The sequence below is a fragment of the Pseudonaja textilis genome, chromosome 1 (assembly GCF_049901715.1).
Source record: "Pseudonaja textilis isolate UNSWEBS1 chromosome 1, rPseTex1.2, whole genome shotgun sequence".
In the NCBI taxonomy this organism is placed as follows: Eukaryota; Metazoa; Chordata; class Lepidosauria; order Squamata; family Elapidae; genus Pseudonaja; species Pseudonaja textilis.
Window position 1 is genome coordinate 173422309 of NC_141990.1, and position 20907 is coordinate 173443215.

Consider the following 20907-nt stretch of genomic DNA (forward strand, 5'->3'; position numbering starts at 1 on the left):
CGATGGACAGAATTGTATAGCCCGGCCCAACTACAGCACCGAACCCAGCCGCCGCTATTTTTAATTGCCGATAAATTGCGCATTAGGTCCCTTCCAACTCTGATTCTCTATAAACAAGGAGAGCAAGCGCAAAGGGCACATTTCGCGCGAGGGGGGCGGGTGATACCAGGGACCGGAACAAAGGAAACGATCCCGACGGGCTCTCCAAGCAATCGGCAGGAGCAGCCTCGCATTTCCGGACATGGAGGAGGAGGAGGAGGAGTGGGGGAGAGCCAAGGCGCAGTTCCCGGCTACGCTCGGCAAGGGGCGCTCTCGTTCAAGGCGAGCGCGGCCCGGAGAGTGTGTTGGAGTGATGTCAGGGCTCGCTGGGTTGAATGCAGCCGTACTTCCTGTATCAGAGCAGGCTTGGCTAAATACCAGCGGGTTTTGCTCCTCCTGACCTAGCGAGCGGCGAGCTGCGGGAGGAGGATTGTCAGCCCGCGATCGCGCGTCTCCCCTTCGGAACGTGGCTTGGCATCTCCAGGCGGGGAGAGCTGCATGTGGGCGAGCAAAGCCCGGGGGAGAACATGGCAGTGCTCAAACTGACCGACCAGGTAAAAAAACAGAGAGAGAAAGAGACCAACAATAGAATCGGGGGAGGGCGAGGGGGAAGCCCACGAATAGCCGCTGCGTTGCTGGGAGGCTTTTGGAGAGCAGCCGCCGCTGCGGCAGCAGCAGCAGCAAGTGAGGCGGCGGCAGCAGGTCGCATCGGAGGCCGGGTCTTCGTTTTGGGGAGGTCGGGGATCGCAAGCTGAGCGCCGGGTCTCCTCCTCCTCCTCCTCTCGGGGGCGAGCCTTGCAAGCAAGCCATCTCGCGGGCTCCTGGGTGCCGCGCTGCCCAGGGGCGGGAGCAGAGGAGAGGGAGTGCGAGGGTACGGTCGAGGCGGATCGCTCGTCAAGTTTCTCATTGTCTAGGAAATGGGAGCAGTTGTCAAAACAGGAGGCGGGCATCTCGGAAACGGCAGCGCTTTGGCCGCGTTCGCACAACCGCACAGCCCCACCGCGCTTTCGGCGTTCGCACGGCACGCTGGCGTTTTCGTGCCCCCCCTCCCCTCCAATTCCGACCCACGGCTTTTAATCCCTACCGGCGCGTTTTGCCCTCATCTTTCCTATCTTGGCGTTGATCGGGCCGGAGACACGCTTTCACGTGTTGACCTGCATCTCCACTGCTGGGAGGGGAAAGGATAAGGGCATCTATAATAAACGCGTAGTGTGTGCCGAAGCGAGGGAGATAGAGAGTAAATCGTTGAATTACTCTGTTAGTTGCAATGCCCCTTCAGTCCCAGCATTTTGACATGAATGGCTTCGCCCGAAATATTAATGCATCTTTACTGCCCCCGCCTCTCTCGTCTTCTCTGTTCAAACGTTTACACTTGATAGCGATCTGTGTTCATGCCTGTTAATTGGCTGTTCAATCGGGGCCAGAGCCCAATTTTCTGGTGAGCTCAAATATTTATGCAGCTTTTATTAAGCCAGAATTTGTTTTAAAAAACCCTGCTCCTAATAGGCTGTATTAGAACTTTTAGATTGGTTGAAGGACAAGGCTAGGAGGAGTGAGTTGAAGGGCTGATTGTCTTAATTTAGTTAAAGTGCTTGGTAGGATGAAAAGCAACACAGGTCTCCGTTAAGAAGTGCCTCTTGAGAATATAAGAAGGACCAACCTCACTGTTTTCCCAGCATAGGGATGCTATGTCTTGAATGCGAAGCAAATAGGCCCCTTTAATTCTTTTCTAGGCTGCTGGCAGTGGGTGAGTTTTGGTAGAGATTCAGATGGGTTTCATAAAGAGTAAAATGTGGGGTGTAAGAGTTAAACTTCCTCCGCCTTCCCCAAGTGTGCTCCAAAACCCACACATTATACATATAATTTGAAAAAAATAGAGCTTTATAACACATTAGCTTTGGAACACATTCAAAGAGCTAAAAGGAAGTTTTAACTACCGCGGTTCAAAATGTTCAGTTTAAATATTATTCTGGAACCTTGTAATAAAATTGTCTCAAAAATCTCAGCAGTAGGGATTATCCCTTTAGATTTACAGAAAGGTGAAGAAATTGTTGGTTGTATATATGCTGTTAGTCAAGAATTATGTTTTCTTAGAAATGTTCAGGAAGGAACTTTTAAATGCATATTAAGGAGTACTTTGACCTAATTCACTCTAATCATTTATTTCTATTCTTAAATAGCACATTTTTTTCAAATTCTCTTATCAATAGCCAAACAAAGCATTTAAGGGCAACATTAAGTTCCTTTAGTAATCTAACTTGTCTCTAGAATATGTTGACTATTTTGCATTCAGTTAATTTAATCTACTAATTTTGCTTTAATTTAGTGTGTATAATTTGTCACTTTGGTCTAAGTCTTCTCCTAAAAGTGTTACTTAAGTTTTGTTTATGGGAACACAACCTCTTCTTTACATCCAGTACTGTATTCAGCATAGTGTTAGCTAATAACTTCATATAGTCTTACATAAAATAATATGTATTTATTCTGTAAAGTAGACTATACATTTTGGTAGCCTAGATTTTTTTTTAGAGCTGTAAGGCTGATAGCATTTATAAGTGGTGTCTCAGGTCTACCTCTTGATGCTGCTTTACTTTTATACAGATACTTCTAATTTACAATAAAATGCTTTCATTTTGGGTAGCTTTCTCTGGCCTCCACAGTATAGCTTCAAGTTCCATTAATCCTGCTAAGATTTGTAAATTGAACTCAATGAATATTAAAGGTGTTTGTGCTTTAGATGTCATTTCAATGCTTAGACTTTTTCTTGAAATCAGATTTTCCTGGGATTTAGTTATAAAGGTTTAAAAACTTTAATGAGCCTTGATGTTTAATGGTGTTTGCCATTTTTTCTTCAGACATTTTATTTTTTAAGTTGCCCAAAGCCACTAGAACTGGGTAAGAGAGTAACAGAGAGATAGACATATTCAGAGTTTGCATAACATAGTAAATCCAAACTAAATGAATAACTTTTTAAGGTTTAGCATTCTGTAAAAATCATGTTTTGGTTTAGCATGTTGTGATTTATTTAAAAAGCCATGAGTAAGCAAACTAATATTTTAGCAAAAGGTGCCAGGGAGTTTACTTTTTTCCTCATGTTGCTTAGTTTTAGTCATAGGCAAATTAGTTTTAATCAGCCAAACTTAGTATTAAGAAATCTAAGACTTCTCTGGAAGGTAAAGGCAAGAATTTCTGCTGGTTCCAGCAAACACCCTCCTCTCCACCCCACCTCAAATAGGAGGCCTTCTGATTCTCTGGAGTTTTTTCATTGGTTAAATAAGGGAAGAGCCAATCCTTGCCAGCAGCCTTTTCCCCTGAAGGCTGGGGGCAATCCAGAATAGTGGGAGAGGTACAGGGAGAGACTGTTTCCATCCCTACCAATTGCAATAACATTGCACATGTTGGGCTTTTGAATATTGACAAGAAGAGCTCTGCTGGTCATCTTAATCCAGTATTTTACTCCTCAGAAAATGGGCAACTAGATGCCCCTTGGGTGCTTAGTAGAACAGAGATACAGACATACCATTTACCCACCCTTGTTTCCCTGCTGCTTCCAAAGGTAACATTCAGTCTTCAAGATTAATAGTCTTTGATAGACTGGTACACCCTCTATCCCACTCTCACCCCTTTTGAGACCATTGTACTACAAATTCTGTTTTGAATTATCATCATTAACCATTTTCAAATAGTAAAGCTGGGGGCAAAATGATAGCAAATAAAATTTCTGTCAATGGAAAAAGCATGAATAGAATGAAAATTTTACATACAGCCTACTGGAGAAGTTTGTGTATCACTCTGAGACATAATGAGATTTATTTATTTGATTTGATTTGATTTGATTTTGTCAATTGCTTACAAGATAATAGATACAAGTATAAACATAAGTAAGAATACAAAAAATAGGTACAAATAAATGGGGACAATAGGACAGGAACAGTAGGCACAATGGTGTACTTATGCATGCCCCTTGCAGACCTCTAAGGACTGGGGTGAGGTCAATAGTGGATAATTTGAGGTTAAAGGAGTGGGGGTTAGAGGATGTAACAACAGAGTCAGGTAGGGCATTCCAGGCATTGACCACTCTGCTGCTGAAGTTGTACTTTCTGCAATCAAGTTTGAAGCTGTTTACATTGAGTTTGTATCTGTTGTGTGCTCTTGTATTGTTGTGGTTGAAGCTGAAGTAGTATTTATATGATTTATCCTTATGTGTTCAGTTTATTCCAGAGCATGGATCAGTGTAATATATGAATCCAGTCACTCTTGTGGACAGTTCAATGGCCACAATAAAATAGGTCCTTAGAAAGGTATGCATTTCTAGTAAATTATCATACATTCAACAGCCAAACATGCATGCTTGAATTGCCTCCCTTACAATAGGCTTGCGTAATCTCTTCTATGTGATACAAACATGCCCCGCTATCTTAGCTGTGACTCTAGATATATCCCAAAATTGTTTCCAAATTATTATTATTATTAATAAGTCAAAATAACAGAACACTCTTTTAAAATACATTTAAATGTAAATCAGATTTTAATTTTAATTACATTCTTGTTCTGGCTCCAGCATGACTACCTACAAGCAATTCAAATCGATATCAGCTCTCTACCCCTTAAATGTTGCATACTTGTGGCTTATTGCAGCTGTCACAGCAGACACTATATGTTCATCTTGTTGAATTGATTGATTTTTGCCAGATGTCCTTAGCTTATACTGTTCACATTTGCTACTTAAGGCTGGCGGTGCTTCAGCAAAAGCCCATTTCAGTCCGTGTACTCTCCTGTTAAGAACTAATTTCTGCTTTTGAGGGAGAGAAGAGTCTTGTGGCTTGTGTAAACATCCTGCTTGTGAGTGTTACATGGAGGTTGATGCAAGAACTTCTGCAATTAACTCTTGTGACACATGTTACAAGACACCATGCCCCTGGATTTGCTTCAAGTCTATGAATCTAAATGCAGTGTTACTGCATGCTTAGCCAGAAATAAATGTGCCTGTTTTCATGATATACTTAGCATGGCATATTGCATGAAAAACCATTTCCAAACACAGAGAAAGTTCTGGTCAGGAGTAAAATGTTGATTCTAAGATAAAACAAACATGTTATTTTGCAGGTGACAAGATAATTCTGCTTACTGGTACAACATCCAGAGAAAATACCCAGCAAAATCATATATATATTCATTGGTAGAGTTGTGTAGATGATTGCTAGGCTAGGGTGCTTTCAGATGAGAATCCTGTTGACGTAACTCACAGATTCTTCCTAGATCCACACTTTAACTGGTTTTGCATGTTTTTATTATGCTGTGGTTGGCTCCTCTACAGTTTATTGAATAAATCACAATAGGAGAGATTACATATTTCACCAAACCCAATGATGAGTTACAAATAGTAATCATGTGCTTGACTTAATACGTTAATCCAAAACCAAATCATGTTTTCACACAAACTGATCAGTATGATCCTCCATTACTAATCCTCCCATGTTGCAAGTTGTCCATGACATGCAACAGTTCATTTAGTGACTGTTTGAAGTTACAATGGCACTGAAAACAATGACTTATGACAGTTTTTTCAACTTACAATCATTGCAGCATCCCCATGGTCATGTGATCAAAATTCAGATGCTTGGCAGCTGACTCATATTTATGACAGTTGCAGTTACCTGGGGTCATGTGAATAACTTTTGTGACCTTTTGGCAAGCTAAGTCAATGGGAAAGCCACATTCACTTAACAACCATGTTACTAACTTAACTGCAGTGATCCATTTAACAACTGTGGCAAGAAAGGTCGTAAAATGGGGCAAAACTCACTAAACAAATGTCTCGCTTAGTAACATAAATTTTGGGCTCAATTATGGTCACAAGTTGAGGACCACCTGTATTTTTTGAGTGAGTGCACAATGGAGTGAGTGAATAACCTGTATAATGGAGTGAGTGCTCCATTGCTGGAGGTTTTTAAGAGATTAGACAGCCGTTTGTCTGGAATTTTATAGGGTCTGCTCTGTTTGAGTAAGGGGGTTGAACTAGAAGATCTCCAGGGTCCCTTCCAACTCTGTTATTCTGTTATCTGTTATTTTCCTCCTATTGTAGATGAGCCATTAAAAACAGATAGGCAGAATAACTGACTGATAGGAGAATAATATCCTTGCCTCACCACACTGTGTATGGTTTAGGAAGCAAACAGCCATAAATTGAGTTCAACCTAGAGTAAAATGATCAACCCTCGAGCTGATTCTTAAATATTCTTTAAGCTGTAGCTCTTAAATTATGGAACTTAATTCCACCCTCACAGTTTGTTGTATTCCATACCCCGCTAAAGCCACAGGAACAATAAGGAGTCCATTTATTAGGGGTAGAAATAGCTTTAATGTTGCCCTCAGAAAATATCACAATATGTTGAAGAAACCAAGATGACTCTAAATTTGACAGAAACCATTACTGATTTCAGGTGACTTATATTGTATTCTGGCATATCCCAGCCATCACTGAGGAGATATAAACCCTTTCTTCATTACTATTTTGTCAGCACAGTTAGGGTTAGATAAATCTAGAGGAAGCACATTAGTTAATAGGACCAAAGGCCTTTTTCACGCAACACTCTGTTCCCCAATGGGCAAGGAGATGCCAGTGGAAAGCCCACAAGCAGGACTTTAGCCCAACAGCTCTTTTCACCACAGACACTGTTATTAGTATAAAATTCAGCTGACAAGTCTCTGCATTTAAAGATCTCTCTCTTTCTTTCTCAGAGACACTCTATATACCCTGTGGTCAAAAGTCAGTATTTTACAAAAAATGTGAACTTGGCAAACTTGCTAATGGGAGTAATGATGCTTTAAAAATGCCTTTTTCTTTCAGTTCATTGTTTGCTTTTTGAACACAGGATTTAAGAGAATCTCTATATTTTCAAAGCTAAGGATATGGATTAGGAATAGGATAATTGTCACCATTCCTCAGCGCCTTGCAGATAAGATTTTTGTTTATATTTTAGCCTCAAGGAAGGAAGAGAGAAAATTAACTGTTTATCAAATGGCTCGTCCAAAAAAAATCTAATCAAAACATGTGCCTCTCCCAGAAAGTAATTAGCTACAACTTTGCTTTTCAAAGTGCAGCAGTCTATAAAAGTCTGTTATATTATGTGTGTCCATTGGTTGGGTGTGCATGCTGGGCAGGTTGCACTTTATCGAAATATAAATGTCATTCACCAAAACTCCTGATTCTTAAGGTACTTTTTTTCTGTGCCTAATGTGTGACTTGTAACCTTTTCCACCTAACCGCAGCAGAGGGATTTGGTTGTCATGCCAACGTTTGAATAGATGAGAATCTTATACTGTGCAAGCATTCATAGATGTCCCCTGGTAATCCCAAGGCCATATCTGACCTTATAATGAATGTTTTTCAGATAGGTCTGGAGAAGCAGGTAAATTTTCCTTATAGCTTTCTTATAATGTGGTTTCTTCTTTAAAATGACAACATAATTCCCACTGCAGCTTTAACCAGCCTGAACATTTTGGAATCATGAATGGAGTTTGCTTTGTCTGCAAATTAATTCAATTGCAGATTAAATTTTTTCCTCTTTATCTTCCTTGGATAAAGCTGATTGACCTATGTCAAAAATAAGCAATCTAATGTTCTCTAGATACTTCTCCCAAACCTTGGGTGTGCCTCAGTGGTACTAGTAAAGTGTACTGTATTTCCCCATGTATAAGCACCCCCTTTGTATAAGCCACCCCCTCAATTTTTGGACTGTGAAGTTTTGAAAAAAATATTTTATTAGAGAAACAAGTTATGAAGAAAGAAAATTTACAAAGAAACAAAGTTCGACGTCTAGATCTACAACTTCGGTCATGACGCCGAAAGCGGTGCGGGCGACGCTAGCAATCTACGCATCGGAACGAGAGTAGGAACGAAGCATTCAGGCCGATGCCTAGCGTATGCATTTCTATCGCGTACTCGCACTCGTAATCGTATCATCACGTACAATTTTTACAAAAAAGTATAGCATACTGCTGGAAAACCAGTTTATTCCTACTTTATTATTTTATGCATTTTTCACGTATAAAAAGTGTACCTGCTTTGTATATGCCACCCCCCTACTTTTTGGGCTTGAAAATTTTGGAAAAAAGGGGTGGCTTATACATGGGGAAATACGGTAATTTTTAAGGTGGACTTACAAACACCATAAACCCATATACATATTAAGGAACCAGTTTTATGGAAATTTATAGTCAAAAAAATATAGAAAACAGCATATTGCTTATCTGGTCTATGCATGATATACATTTTATAGTTTCTCCTTTTCCTTCTCAAGATTCAAGGGAATCATGAAACAGATATTGAAATATATTTATTCACAATACTGTTTAGGATTGGCTGTTAAAAGCATCAGGTATATACAATGAACTTTCATCACAGCAGGACTTACATATTTGTTTTACCATGTTGCCATAGTGAAAAGGAAAGAATTGCTATATGTGACATTTGGACTCAGTAACTGGATTCATAATTCAGAAAAATAGGATGCCCCATCGAGTTCAGTATCCATGTCCTCCAACCTTGTTTTCTTTAGGATAAGAAGACATTTATTTTTTTCATGTATCAGTGACATTTCATGGTTTTAGTCGTAGCTCTATCGGATTCCTTGATTCTATCAAGCAGCCTTCCCTAATATGAGGCTGTGAAATTATGTTGGTCTTCGAGGGCCACAACATCTGTGGGATGGATGGGAGTTAGCTTAAATCAGGGGTGGGAACTATAGCATGGCTAGCTCAGGAATTCTGGGAGTTGAAGTCATAAAGGGAACATAATTCTTCACCTCTGGCTTAAATATTTATAGAGAACAGCAGGTGAATGAAGACTGCTGTGGAAAGTCCTGTTTATGTTCAAATGAAATCCGGTTTCAGCTAAAAGTAAAGACATGGGTATGTAGGAGACAGGCCAGTATCTATCACTCTGTCCCCTTCCACAGTTTGAGCCTACCAGCATTTCAGAAGCACTCCTAATCTTCAGAATAAACATTAATAGAATATTGCATTGGATGTATTGGGAACTCATCAAATTTGCAGATGACACTAAACTAGCAGGAATAGCCAACACCCCAAAAGATAGGTTCAAGATCAGAAGGATCTCACAAATTTGAACACCGTGCCCTATCTAACAAAATTAAATTCAATGTGAATAAAATTAAGATTTTACACTTAGGCAAGAAAAATCATATTTGTACAGGAATAGATTGGGTGAAACTTGACAGTATACTTGAAGTTACTTTATCATGTGATTAAGAAATGTAGACAATGTTGTCTGATAGATCCTTTGCATGTATTTTTCTCAGATACATGTAGAGCATTCAATATTCTATGCTGTGTAATAAAATGAATAATGCAATGATTAAAATCATAACTGCTAAAATAAAACATAGTATTGAGGAAATACTAGGAATGTCATCCGCTGGAATATACGTTAGCAGATTATTCAAGATTATTCATTTTTAGTTGAATAAAACAGTATTTCTGAAGCAACTTTTTTTTTCATTTTTAGATGAGTTTGAAGGCATTGTGATTGGTGGCAAATAAAATTTAGAGGATATATTTAGGTGGCAAACCAGCTAAATTTATTTCTTTATTTCTGTTAGCAAGAACTAAAATAGGAAACTCCTGACTCACACAAAATACAGTTGAGCTCATTGCCATCTAGTGACTAAATGATATCATGGCACTATCCGCACCAAAGGCATAATTTTAGAAAAAGCATGCCATCTTGGGTAAAAATTATTTTATAATTATTCTGAGAATGCAGAATGTTCTTCTGCAGCATTTGTAAGTAGAGTCTTGATCAGAGTGGCATATACATCTCTATAAATAAGTGTAAGAATTGGAACTTTCTATGTGTCATTTGACCAGGCTAGTTGGAGCTAGTCTCAATCTTGGGAAGGTAACAGGTTTGAGAAAGCTGGGTTGAATAGTTACATAAGATTTTATAGTAATGAATGGGCTATTCTTTTGGGAAATGGCTCTCAAATGCTATACTGTTGTTCAAAGAAAATGAATGTTATGAAATGCAGCCTAATCCTAAACCTTGTAGTTAGGTCACTGTTAGTCTTTCAGTAGAACTTTGACTAATTCACCATTTCACTCTTTTTTTTTTCTATGATGATCTGCAAGTCTGAGAGTGTCAGTTTCTACACCTTTCTTACTTCCTCAAAAAAATCATTTGGTGCAAGCATATAAAGAGGAAGTAAGTATTTTGTAAGAATATTGTTAACATACTCCTTTGAATATTAAGAGTCAACATTATTGAGTCAACATATTTAATAGATGAGGGCTCATTTACCAGTTGCATATACTAAGAACCTTATGAGTCCTTTAGGTTAGTAAGAAAGAGCTTAGGAGTGTTAATAAGCCACTCACTACCATAATAAAGGAGTGTTCATTTTTGCCTTAGACTGTAGATGTATAATCATAAGTCCAGTACAGTTCTCTAGTGCTGCCTTGTCATTTTCCTGTTTACAGGATTTTGGCCACATTAGTCTTATGCCCTTGGCCAATAATGTATTTCTCTGTGGTAGGAAAAAAGATCTAACAAATCTTGCTAAAAGATAAGGATACTTGTTTATGTTAAGCCTCCTGCTTATTTAATAACCTGCCTGGGTTATTGTTCTTTAAGATGGGAACAAGAGAGGTTTTACTAATGATAGCTAGCTATACTGCCAAAGCATCATCACATTTTGCTAACTTGAGCATGCCAAATTATTTGGTTGTTTTCATCTTCACAGTGGGCCCTTGTTAGTCTAAGACTGCATTATTGTGGTAGTACATCAATTAAGAACTTTGGCTTTAGGCTCTTCTTCATGAACTGCATTAAGACCTTGAAGGGACAGAGAAATAGAAAAACATATTTTGCTGAGCCCTATTCTGCTTTAATAATGGAGCCAGGGTGTGGTGATGTTCCTACAGTTTTAATGGTGGATTTTCCTTGTTTCATTCACTCTGCCACTGTAGGGTGGCAGGAGAAACATCCACCAGTCATTTATCTTAATGTGGGGTGGGTTGTGTCAGATGGCTAAAGGAGTTGGAGGATTAGTCTTTATTCAAATCTTGCTCTGTCTTTATGTAAGCGTTAAGAGGAAGCTAGAATGGTCCTATGATTTTTTTAAAGTGTTAAAACAGCAGTAGTTAAATATTACTGAAAACTGTTTAGAAAAGGTAAAATCTAATTAAGGGATACTTTTCAGTCTGCTGCTGGGTCAGACATTTTATAAAGTAAACAGTTAATGTTTCATTCCCTGTGAAGAAGTTTGAATATATTTTGAGATCTACTGGAGTTACAACTGTCAGACTTGCAGTTCCTCCAGTCTAGGCTGAAGTTTACTTAGCTGAAGTGAACTTACTTTCTCTTGGCTTGCCCTTGAAGGGGGCACCTGAACACATTAAGAGCCTCCAGTACTGTATCTGAAGGGAGCAAGCTCTAGTACAGAATCTCTGTCTGCAATTGGTGGTTTAAATTTCTGGTTCATATACAAGCCATATGACCTCACCCTCAAAGTCCCGCTGTGGTAGGCAGAGATCAAATGCTCTGAAGCTATAAGCAATGACTCTTTCAGCAAATTCTGGACTGCAGCAGCTTTCTCCAAAGACGAAACTGCAAACAGTTGTCTGGGATTTACTCTTTGCTTCTGTCATGATTAGTATATTGAAGTTTATGGTTCCTATGGCTGGGCTGAGACCACCCAGAACCAGCAGGTCAATTGCAATCCAGGCCTCATTCTTTTGCACTGGTGATTAAAACCTGGTGACCTACTAAAGAGATGCAGGGTCTAAATAATGGCAGACATCTGTCAAGAGCTGGTTTCACACTGTTTGTACAAAAGAAAAAAAGAAAAAGAAAAGAGTCTGCAATTTAGGCAAACTATTCACAATATAGCATGCATTACCAACTGGCATTTCTTTCTTTCTTTCTTTCTTCTTTTCTCTTCCCCCCCTCTCCCTTCCCTTCCTGAAAATAAAAATAGCAATCCAATCAGTGGATCAGATTTGCCCTTCTGACATCTGTTTATAGTTACCTGTTTAGTATGAAGCTGACAGAGTTTAAATCTCTAGTCGTAAACATTGAAGCAGCAGCCTCCTCCTTCTCTCTGGCCATATGTGCTCTTTCCCAAGTACCAAGAATCTAGAAATAATTGTTATCTACTGAGTTTGTATGTTCATGCTGTTATTTTGCCAGAAGGTGTGGGTTTGGAGAAATATGGCTTCAATTAAGAGCTCCCTCCTACTTTTTCTTAACACTGCAGCATCAAATTCCACTTTTCCTCCAGCATGCATGCAGCCCCTTTGGACCTTGGCTGCACTTTTTCATTTGTGCTGTAATACATCTTGCCCTGTTTTGACACTTTCCAGTTTCAGGTGAGTTGGAACTACAGCTCCCAGAATTATGAGCTTAGTTATGTTGGGTGGGAATTTTGGGAGTTGTAATCCCTGCAGAGCTGGAAGGACCAGCATAATAATGTGCTTACAGAAAAACTGTGTAATACACTCTGAGATACCTGTATCAAATCTCATATTGTTTCATACTTTTTTTTTGAAAGACTACTTAAAGGAATTAGGATCCAAATGCAACACCAGATTTGGAGGCTTTACCTATACATACTATAGAACAGTGTTTCTCAACTTTGGCAACTTTAAGATGTGTAGACTTCAACCCCCAGAATTCCAGCATGAAATCCACACATTTTAAAGTTGCCATAGTTGAGAAACACTGTCCTAGATAAACAGTGCCAATGGATTCCTGCAAAATGTGATGTTAAAGCAGCATCTTAAAAATGGCATACCCAAGAACCAGAACTAAAAAAAAACATTTAAAAGAAACATACTTGACACCAAGTCTGAATACTTATTTCTATTTAAAAAAAAATAAAAACCGACTTCTTTAGGGAGAGCCAATTTCCTTCGGCAGAAAGAGAGAAAATAGTTTTCATTTTTGAAATTCACTGTTTTTTTTTCTCCTCTGTACTTCCACAAAACTGCTGTAACAACTGCCTCTGATTCAGTTGTACTGTATTATGGATGAAACCAGAAATCACTAAACATATCTATCTCAAGAGTCCTATTTCTGGAAGTAACATCCATGTACTCCCACTCACTGTTTCCTGTCTTTTGGTCACTTACTTTACCATAATGCAAGCTGTTTTGTTAACCAACAACTACTAAGCTTTTTTAAAAATATATTTATTACTTATTATATTTATAGTTAAAAAGGGGGCATAAAAATAATCCAATCTTTATGCAAGGTAATACTATGGTAGTTTGATTGTTAAATTCTGCTAGCTGGTTCTATTAATACTAGGAACAATATTTAAGGTTTGGGATATTTTATTTAACTGATGAAAGTACCTGTCTTCTTAAGACTATTTCTGGGTTAGAAATTGAATCTAAGCAATACTATTAATGAGAAAGCATATGTCTCATATGTAGGGTGCCTATGATATCCAACTTTTCCTGATGTTTTTTTTAATTCCTTAGAATCTTGCAGAGTCATGCCAACAACAATTCAGTTTCTTTATGGAAAAAGAATAAATATATTAAGTTTTGAAAAAGGCTTAGCCTAACTAAAATGGACCAAACCCATGCAGAATAGCTGTAGCTCCACCTACTCACCTGGCATCAAGATATCTGGGAAGAATGTTGAACTACTGTGTTTCTGAACAGAATTGTAATGTTTTACTCAACTCTTTTTTATTCTGGAGACTACAATGCTCCATAAATAGTTGCAAGTATTTCATGTATTTGTGTTTTACTGTGCTGAAGTAATGTGATAAAGCCTGCTTTATCACCTAAAGCTTAGATTTACTTTCACAGATGGACTGTTTATTCCTTTTTTTCAACCATTAAGCTAGATATCATTAAGCCATATTTATTTATTATACTATGGGAAAGGGTGGGGCCTAAATCAGTGTTGAGTGACCCATTAGCAAGCTTTTTGCATAAGACAGGACTAGAATTCACTATGTTTACATGCACTACATCAAGAAAAAGGTACCAAACATAGTTAGTCAAATGGAGAAGCTGTATGTTAGAGATCTGCTTGTTGGAATTGGAACTTGAAATACTTCACGATGAAAATAATGATTGCTGAATCACACAAGGAAGCAGAACATGGTTAAGTAATGTGGAGTTGAGATTGATATCAAAGCTGTGAAAGTTTCTAGAAGAAAAGCACTAAGATCTTAGTGAGTGAAATGAGGAAATTCAACAGGACTGTCTGCAGTTCCAAAACTGCGTTAAGATTTATTACATTTGGGCAGATACGTGTTTCTACTGTTTAATTTAAAAGCTGTCCTTGTGGCTAATTAAGTCCTGATAGCAATGTAAATATATTATTTTTCTAAGCTACTGAGTGATATGGGCTGCTAGAATGACAGAACTTTAAAGACCTGGCTTTTGATTTGCATGATCTAAAATGCCTACACAGTTGCCCTCAGTCAACTTAAAGCACCTGCCATGTGGCAGTAATTGCTTTCCTTTTCCTTGTCTCCTTCCCCTTCAGCTAGATGTTGCATATCTTTCCTTGTGAAGCATACTGCTCTGTTTTCAGCAGTCCTGGACTTGTCAAGAAAATGATTGGTTTAGAGGATAAAGAATTTTACACTAGTGGAAAGAGTTGTCTTTGAAGTAATTGGTATTTATTCACAGTTTCATCATTATTCAGTTTCTTTATGCTGATTTCATTTTGCCTTGGGTCAACATTCCAATGTTAAGCTAATTATTTGTTCCTTTCCAAACTATGTCATTCTAGATAACATAAAGTGGATGTTATATAGAAGATTTCTAACCTTACTGATAGAGATCCACTGTGAGCCATTTCCCTCCTCAGCTGCTGCCCCAAACATCTGGCTTCCTTCAAAGAGAGAAAACTCAAGTGATTTTTTTCCCCCATGCTGGTAATTTGTTTTGGTTGTAGACATGATAGCAACATCATTCCGTTCTTATGTTTTCTAATTTAGTTTAGTATGCTGGGTTCAAAAATTATATGAAGGTTGCTTTTCCTAAGCTGGTAGCCTCCAGATGTGTGACTGAAGCACGGCCATTGTTGAGATTATTGGATTCAAAGTCTATGCAATTGGAACACTTGCAGGTTGGGGGAAGCTACTTAAAGTTGTAATATATTTTGTTTGATCTTGATTTAAAGTGTTTTGTTAACATTTAAGATGTAGTTAAAACTTGGAATGTTATATAAATCTGAATAAAAATAAACAATTTATTTAATACAAGTCATATGGGAAGTAAAAAGGGGGCAGGATAGAAATCACAGTCTATACAAGTTGTGACATTTGTCAATAGTATCAGTATGAGCAGTGATATTGGTTAAGATCTATAGAGTTGATGGTTTTGGTTGCTACGTAGCTTTGGGATTAGCAAATGCTAGAATGGAATATGTATCAGACATTAAAAGGAAAATCCTGTAGGGAAAGTATAGTTGGGAGTAAGGGTGACATCAGAAAATTATCATCCCCTATTGGGCTAAGCTGTCAATTGTGTATATATATCATTTCTCAAATAATATCATAAACTTTGATTTACAGAATATAAAAGCTCTTGGAAATAACATGAAAAGGGAATTGAATCATCACTGTGATTTATGTAAGATTCATAGTAATGAAAGAAACTCAGTAGATTTTTTTTCTTTTAAATTGCAGAATCCTAACTTAAAGCAACCCTAAATTTTCATTATATTTTTAAAAACTTTCCTCCCAAAAGATATCAGGCAGCAAGTGATGGTTAAATCCTTCACCTGAGACATTGAAAGAAATTTTGGTGGTCCGCAGAGAAATCTCACCCCCAGAGCACCCCACCAAAGTAATTAATCCAGGCTGTGCAGAAACACAAGGCTGTGTCACCCACATGGCCCGCGGGAACCATCCCCGCCCACTCACTCCTTACCCGGTAAACTTGCCTGTTAAGTTGCTATTTTTCCTTTTTCTGACCATCATCATCACCTGTTCTGCTGTGCTGGGAGATTTAGATTAGCTAGGAAGCATGAAATGGTTGGATTTCTTGCTTCCTAGCTAGTCTTTAGATCTTCAGCTCTGCTTTTAAGTATAGCCAAACCTCCCTTAGGACTGAAGGTTTGCTTGCAAGCAAATTCATTACAGACTCACGGCAACCAAATTTGAGAGACTGAGCTAGCCGATGGCAGATAGATAGATCACTGAATGATTCTGTGAGCAACTCAATCTGCCTGCCTGCTTTGCCTTATTTTGGGTAAAAGTTGCTCTTTTTTTTGTAAAAAATTCAATATTTATATAAATATTTATAATATTTACATACAAGCCATGCCCAGCCAGTCACATGACCACCAAGCCACACCCACAAATTAGGCCACATCCACAGAACCAGTTAGTGGTCCCTAGGATTTAAAATTATGAGTTTGGTGGCCCCTGAGGTCCAAAAGGTTGGCGGCCCCTGTCCTAGACTAACTGCACATTGAAGTAATTTACCAGTCAATTATCCTGTAATTTTCAGTAACCTCAGTATCAGCAGATTCAGAAGTACTTCTTGATGACTTTAGAGTAGACAGAATTGAGGTATAAGCTCAAAAGTGTGCATTTATTTATATAGTCAAAAAACAGTATACAAATAGACAGGTATATGCAACGTTCATGCACATATGTGATTTACTATAATCTGTGTAACTGCATACAATTGAACAAACTCTTTACAACAGTCCTTGTTTCCCAAAAAGTAGTAGAGTTTCACTGTTCACTGTTTTGCCCTTGGTACAACATGAGAAGAAAGTCTGTGCAGAATCTAAATGAACCAAAGCCCCTTTCAACACAGAAGTCAGATTGTCACTGAGGGTGAAATTACATATACTTTAATTACATAACATACTACATACTTTTTATTTACTCTGTGTGTATGGGATTAAATGCCCCTGTACATATTGTTTGTGCCTAAATTTAGATATTGAGTTTGTGCCTAAATATTTAATTTAAATCATTTTCACTCCATCCCTCAGTATTTTCTAGTCCTACAACTGGACTAACAAAACAACAACTAAATCCTGTAATAATTACAAACAATGTTTGACAAACTTTATAATTAGAGCAGTAAATAAAAATGAAACCCTTGATGTTTCAGTGTTGCAAAACTGGATTCAAATTGGAAAGCTTAGCTAAATCAAAATAGTTTTACTTAGGGCCAAAAGCAGATTCACACTGCTGCCTGTTCGGTCTTTCTGCTAGGTAACTGAGATTGTCATATCAAAAAAGACCTTCTGTGATGAAGAAGCATTGCAGGAACAGGGTCTAGGGATGGAGAAGTGCTTAGATCTGATTTACTACATTTTGAAATAAATGTTACCCATTAACTTCTCAAATATAGGTCTACTTCTTGAAGATCACCATAATCTAAAGTTTAACCATACTTGTATGCACTGTACCATAATTCTCTGGGAATTATGGGCTCTGTTTCCAAATCTCAGGAAATCCAGACAAAGCTTCAGTGAATATCCAAGGATAGCAGCAAGTTTGTTTAAGAGAAGGCAATTGTACTGCCTATAATATTTGTCTGCTTCAGTGAAGTAAGAGCAGAACGTGAAAAGTCAAACCTTATTGACGGAGCTAGAGGGGACTCTTCAAAAAACGAATAGATAATTCGGGGGTCAAGTTTCAAGTTCATAACTAGTATTTCAAGTTCATGAATTTTCAAGTTTTTAATTCATGAATAGAATTTAACAAACAGTATTTTTATTTTCTCTTTGCTTTTTTAAAGTAATATTTTTGGAAGAAAAGAAAGAAAAACATGTGACATGCAGGTCAGAAATAGTTTTATTCCAAGTCCACCCAATAGACTGAATTCTGGAATTGCAATAATGAAATAAAGCATTTGGAGCAAAAGCTGATGAAACTTTGTGTTTGTGGAATGTTGGCTGCTGGTAGGAAGCAAAGGAAAATGTAATATGAGGATGCCTTTGATAAAGTTAGGAAGGATGGAATAACAAACAGGAGGCTGTCATTTCCTTCACAGTGCCCTCTAGGCTTTTGTTATCAGACTGATGACAGAACTTGCAGAGATTCAGGCTACCATAACTAAATGTATTATTTGTGGCTGGCAGAGAGGGAGGGAGGGAGAGAGAGAGAGAGAGAGAAAGAGAGAGAGAGAGAGAGACTTTCAGAGCAGGTTTTTAAGATGAAAAGAAAGGCTACCATTTGAGATATCTTAAAATATAGCAGGAGTATTATATAGGTCTAAAAATAAACCCATAACTTACTATTTCTGTTATTGAGGCTCACCTTAGCAAGGGTCTCAGTGTTGACTCACTAGTAGTATTCTGTCTGCTATACTGCTCTTCCTTCTTGATCTCAGTGCCTGAACAGGCAAACAAAGAGGAGAAGTAGAAATGCATCGGCATTTTCTCTTCACCTTCTGGTTCTCCTTATTTAATGGTGGTAATAGGGACTAGGGGGACCTTGTCCAAATCTGTAGCCAACACCGACGCATCAACAAATAAATTGTATTACACATACTTTTGAGTATATGAAGACGTTGTGGCCACTGAATCCATTCAGAATTAGTTATCAAATTGTCACTTGTAATGTGAAAAAGTAAAAAAGATAAATGTACAAAGAATAATCATACAGTCTGTGTTCAATCCATTTTAACTATGTTTACGTTTAAATTAAATCAAATTTCTTTCTTTCCTTGCCCTACCAACACTACTTCATCTTGGAAACAACATGCCATTTGAAAGCCAAGCATGTTGTCAGCCCCTAAAAAGTTCTTCCTGAAAGGCAGTTATAATTATGTGTTATAAATAGACTTTATCAGCATCATATGTCCCATGAAGTCTTATAGTATAATATTTTATTGAGCTGTATTCAACCTATCTATTCTGCTGGTAGAATAGATACTTTCTGTACCCTTCCCCCTATTTACAAAATAAATCAGAATAAAATTGAGACAGATATTTGTATAAAAGAAAATGTAGGATCAAGTGAACATATAATGTGAAGAGGAGTCTCATTACATTGCTTCAGCCTTTTAGGTGCTGTATTTTGTTCAAAGTACAGGAATAGCTGTGCTTTTTAAACATGATCTTTGACTCTGGTTGCTTTAGAGAGCAGAAAATGTTGTGCTGTTATTTCATGTGCTTCCAGGGTAAGAGGAACGTGTAATCCAGGCTTTTTCTACAACTTGAATTTGCACACTTGACCACTTTTCCTACCTTTAAAAGCAACCACAATAATCAATGGACAAGCACACAGTTATCTTGGACATCTCCTGGTTTTATTAGATTTCCTGAAATGATCTTCATAGTTGTTCCTGTCTTTGTTTCTCCAATATTTCACTTCAAGAATCTTGTGTACCTTCATTTGTGTCCCTATATCAATAGCTTAAATAAATATTTGCATTTTGAGTCCTGGAATCCATTCTTCTGTAACATGTTGCTGTCCAGATGCTTTTAATTGCAATGTCTTCCACCATCCCCGATATAGGTGGGTGGGGAAGCTGTTGGCCATTTGCTTTGACAAAGATTCAAACAGCTTACATTGACTGACTGACTGATATTGATTGATTATGTGCCATCAAGTTGCAGTCAACTCTTAGTGACCGCATACATTTTTTTCATGATTCTCTGTACCTAGCCCAAGCTTTCAGCTGTTTCAATGGTGCACTTATTGCTATTGCAACTGAATCTATCCACCTTAGTGCTGTTTAACCTCTTCTTCTCTTTTCTTCTACCTTTCCCAGGATTGCAGCGCTCTCCAGAGTTTTTATAGATGTGAAGCCCCAAATTGGTATATGCAATATAATATAGTGGCAGATTTTTAAATGTGTTGCTTTGGATTGCAGTTATGGGAGTTTTTTATTTTAAATACTCCCATGGAAAGAACTTCTCCAAATCAGCATATCTGCAAAGAGAGGCTTGGAGCCCACTGCTCCCACATGTTCACCTGCATTCCTTTCAGATTTATGTTACCAGAAACTCACACTATAGTATTTTTTAAAAAAATTCTTCATTTCATGTCTGCATTTGGAGCATAGGTGAAATCAGATTTATTGCATGAACATATTTTTATATATATTCTTAATATCAGAGAGTACTCAAAACCAGAAACCTTATCTCTAATTTCAGTGATATAATCCATTTCATTCTGTTGGCTTTGTAAACCAGGCCAGATATTATAAGCTTAAATTATGACCATCTCCTACTCACTGATCTTTCAGTTATACTCCCAGTAATATAAACAGTATTGTTATCACCAGGTGGCATCTGAGACCATGGCGACAATAAGATAAATACCTGGGTGAGATTCTGTTAGGTTGTTTGTACATTGTCCCAAGTCATGAAATTGGTCTGCCAGGAATAATGTAATGAGTCTTGATGGGGAAAAGGGGGCATTTAAGCCAATAGCTGATCCCACATCCATTTTTTATTGTTGCTCTGCTTCCATTCTAGGAGTTACATTAGATACACTGCTTGTATGCCTCAATTGATTTTAGTGGGCAAATTTCATAACTGACCATGGAATACAGGTAGTCCTCAACTTATGACCACAATTGAGCCAAAAGTTTCGGTTGTTAACATTGGTTAAGTGAGTTTTGCCCCATTTTACCTTTCTTGCCCTAGTTGTTAAGTGAAGCACTACAGTTGATAAGTTAGTAACCTGGTTGTTAAGTGAATCTGGCTTCCTCATTCACTTTGTTTGACAGAAGGTCACAAAAGGAGATCACATGACCTTGGGACACAGCAGTGGTCATAAATATAAACCAGTCGCCAAGCATCTGAATTTTGATCACATGATCATGAGGCGTTACAGAGGTCGTAACTGAAAAACAATCATAAGTCACTTTTTAGTGCTGTTCTAACTTTGAATGATC

At 38.0% G+C, this 20907-nt stretch overlaps 1 protein-coding gene across 9 annotated transcripts in view; it reads left to right on the forward strand.

Moving 5' to 3' along the window:
- Nucleotides 1-318: 318 nt before the first annotated feature.
- The window catches only part of ANKRD44 (ankyrin repeat domain 44), a 155066-nt gene continuing 134477 nt past the window's right edge, over nt 319-20907 (forward strand). For 5 of the 9 annotated variants that reach the window (XM_087919762.1, XM_087919756.1, XM_087919759.1 and 2 more), the window contains exon 1: nt 359-593. In XM_087919762.1, the coding sequence (XP_087775888.1) occupies nt 567-593 (27 nt within the window). In that variant the 5' untranslated portion in view covers nt 359-566. Of the gene's footprint in view, nt 594-20907 lie in introns of all 9 variants that reach the window. The other 4 variants (XM_087919766.1, XM_087919764.1, XM_087919757.1 and 1 more) reach the window with 1 other exon arrangement.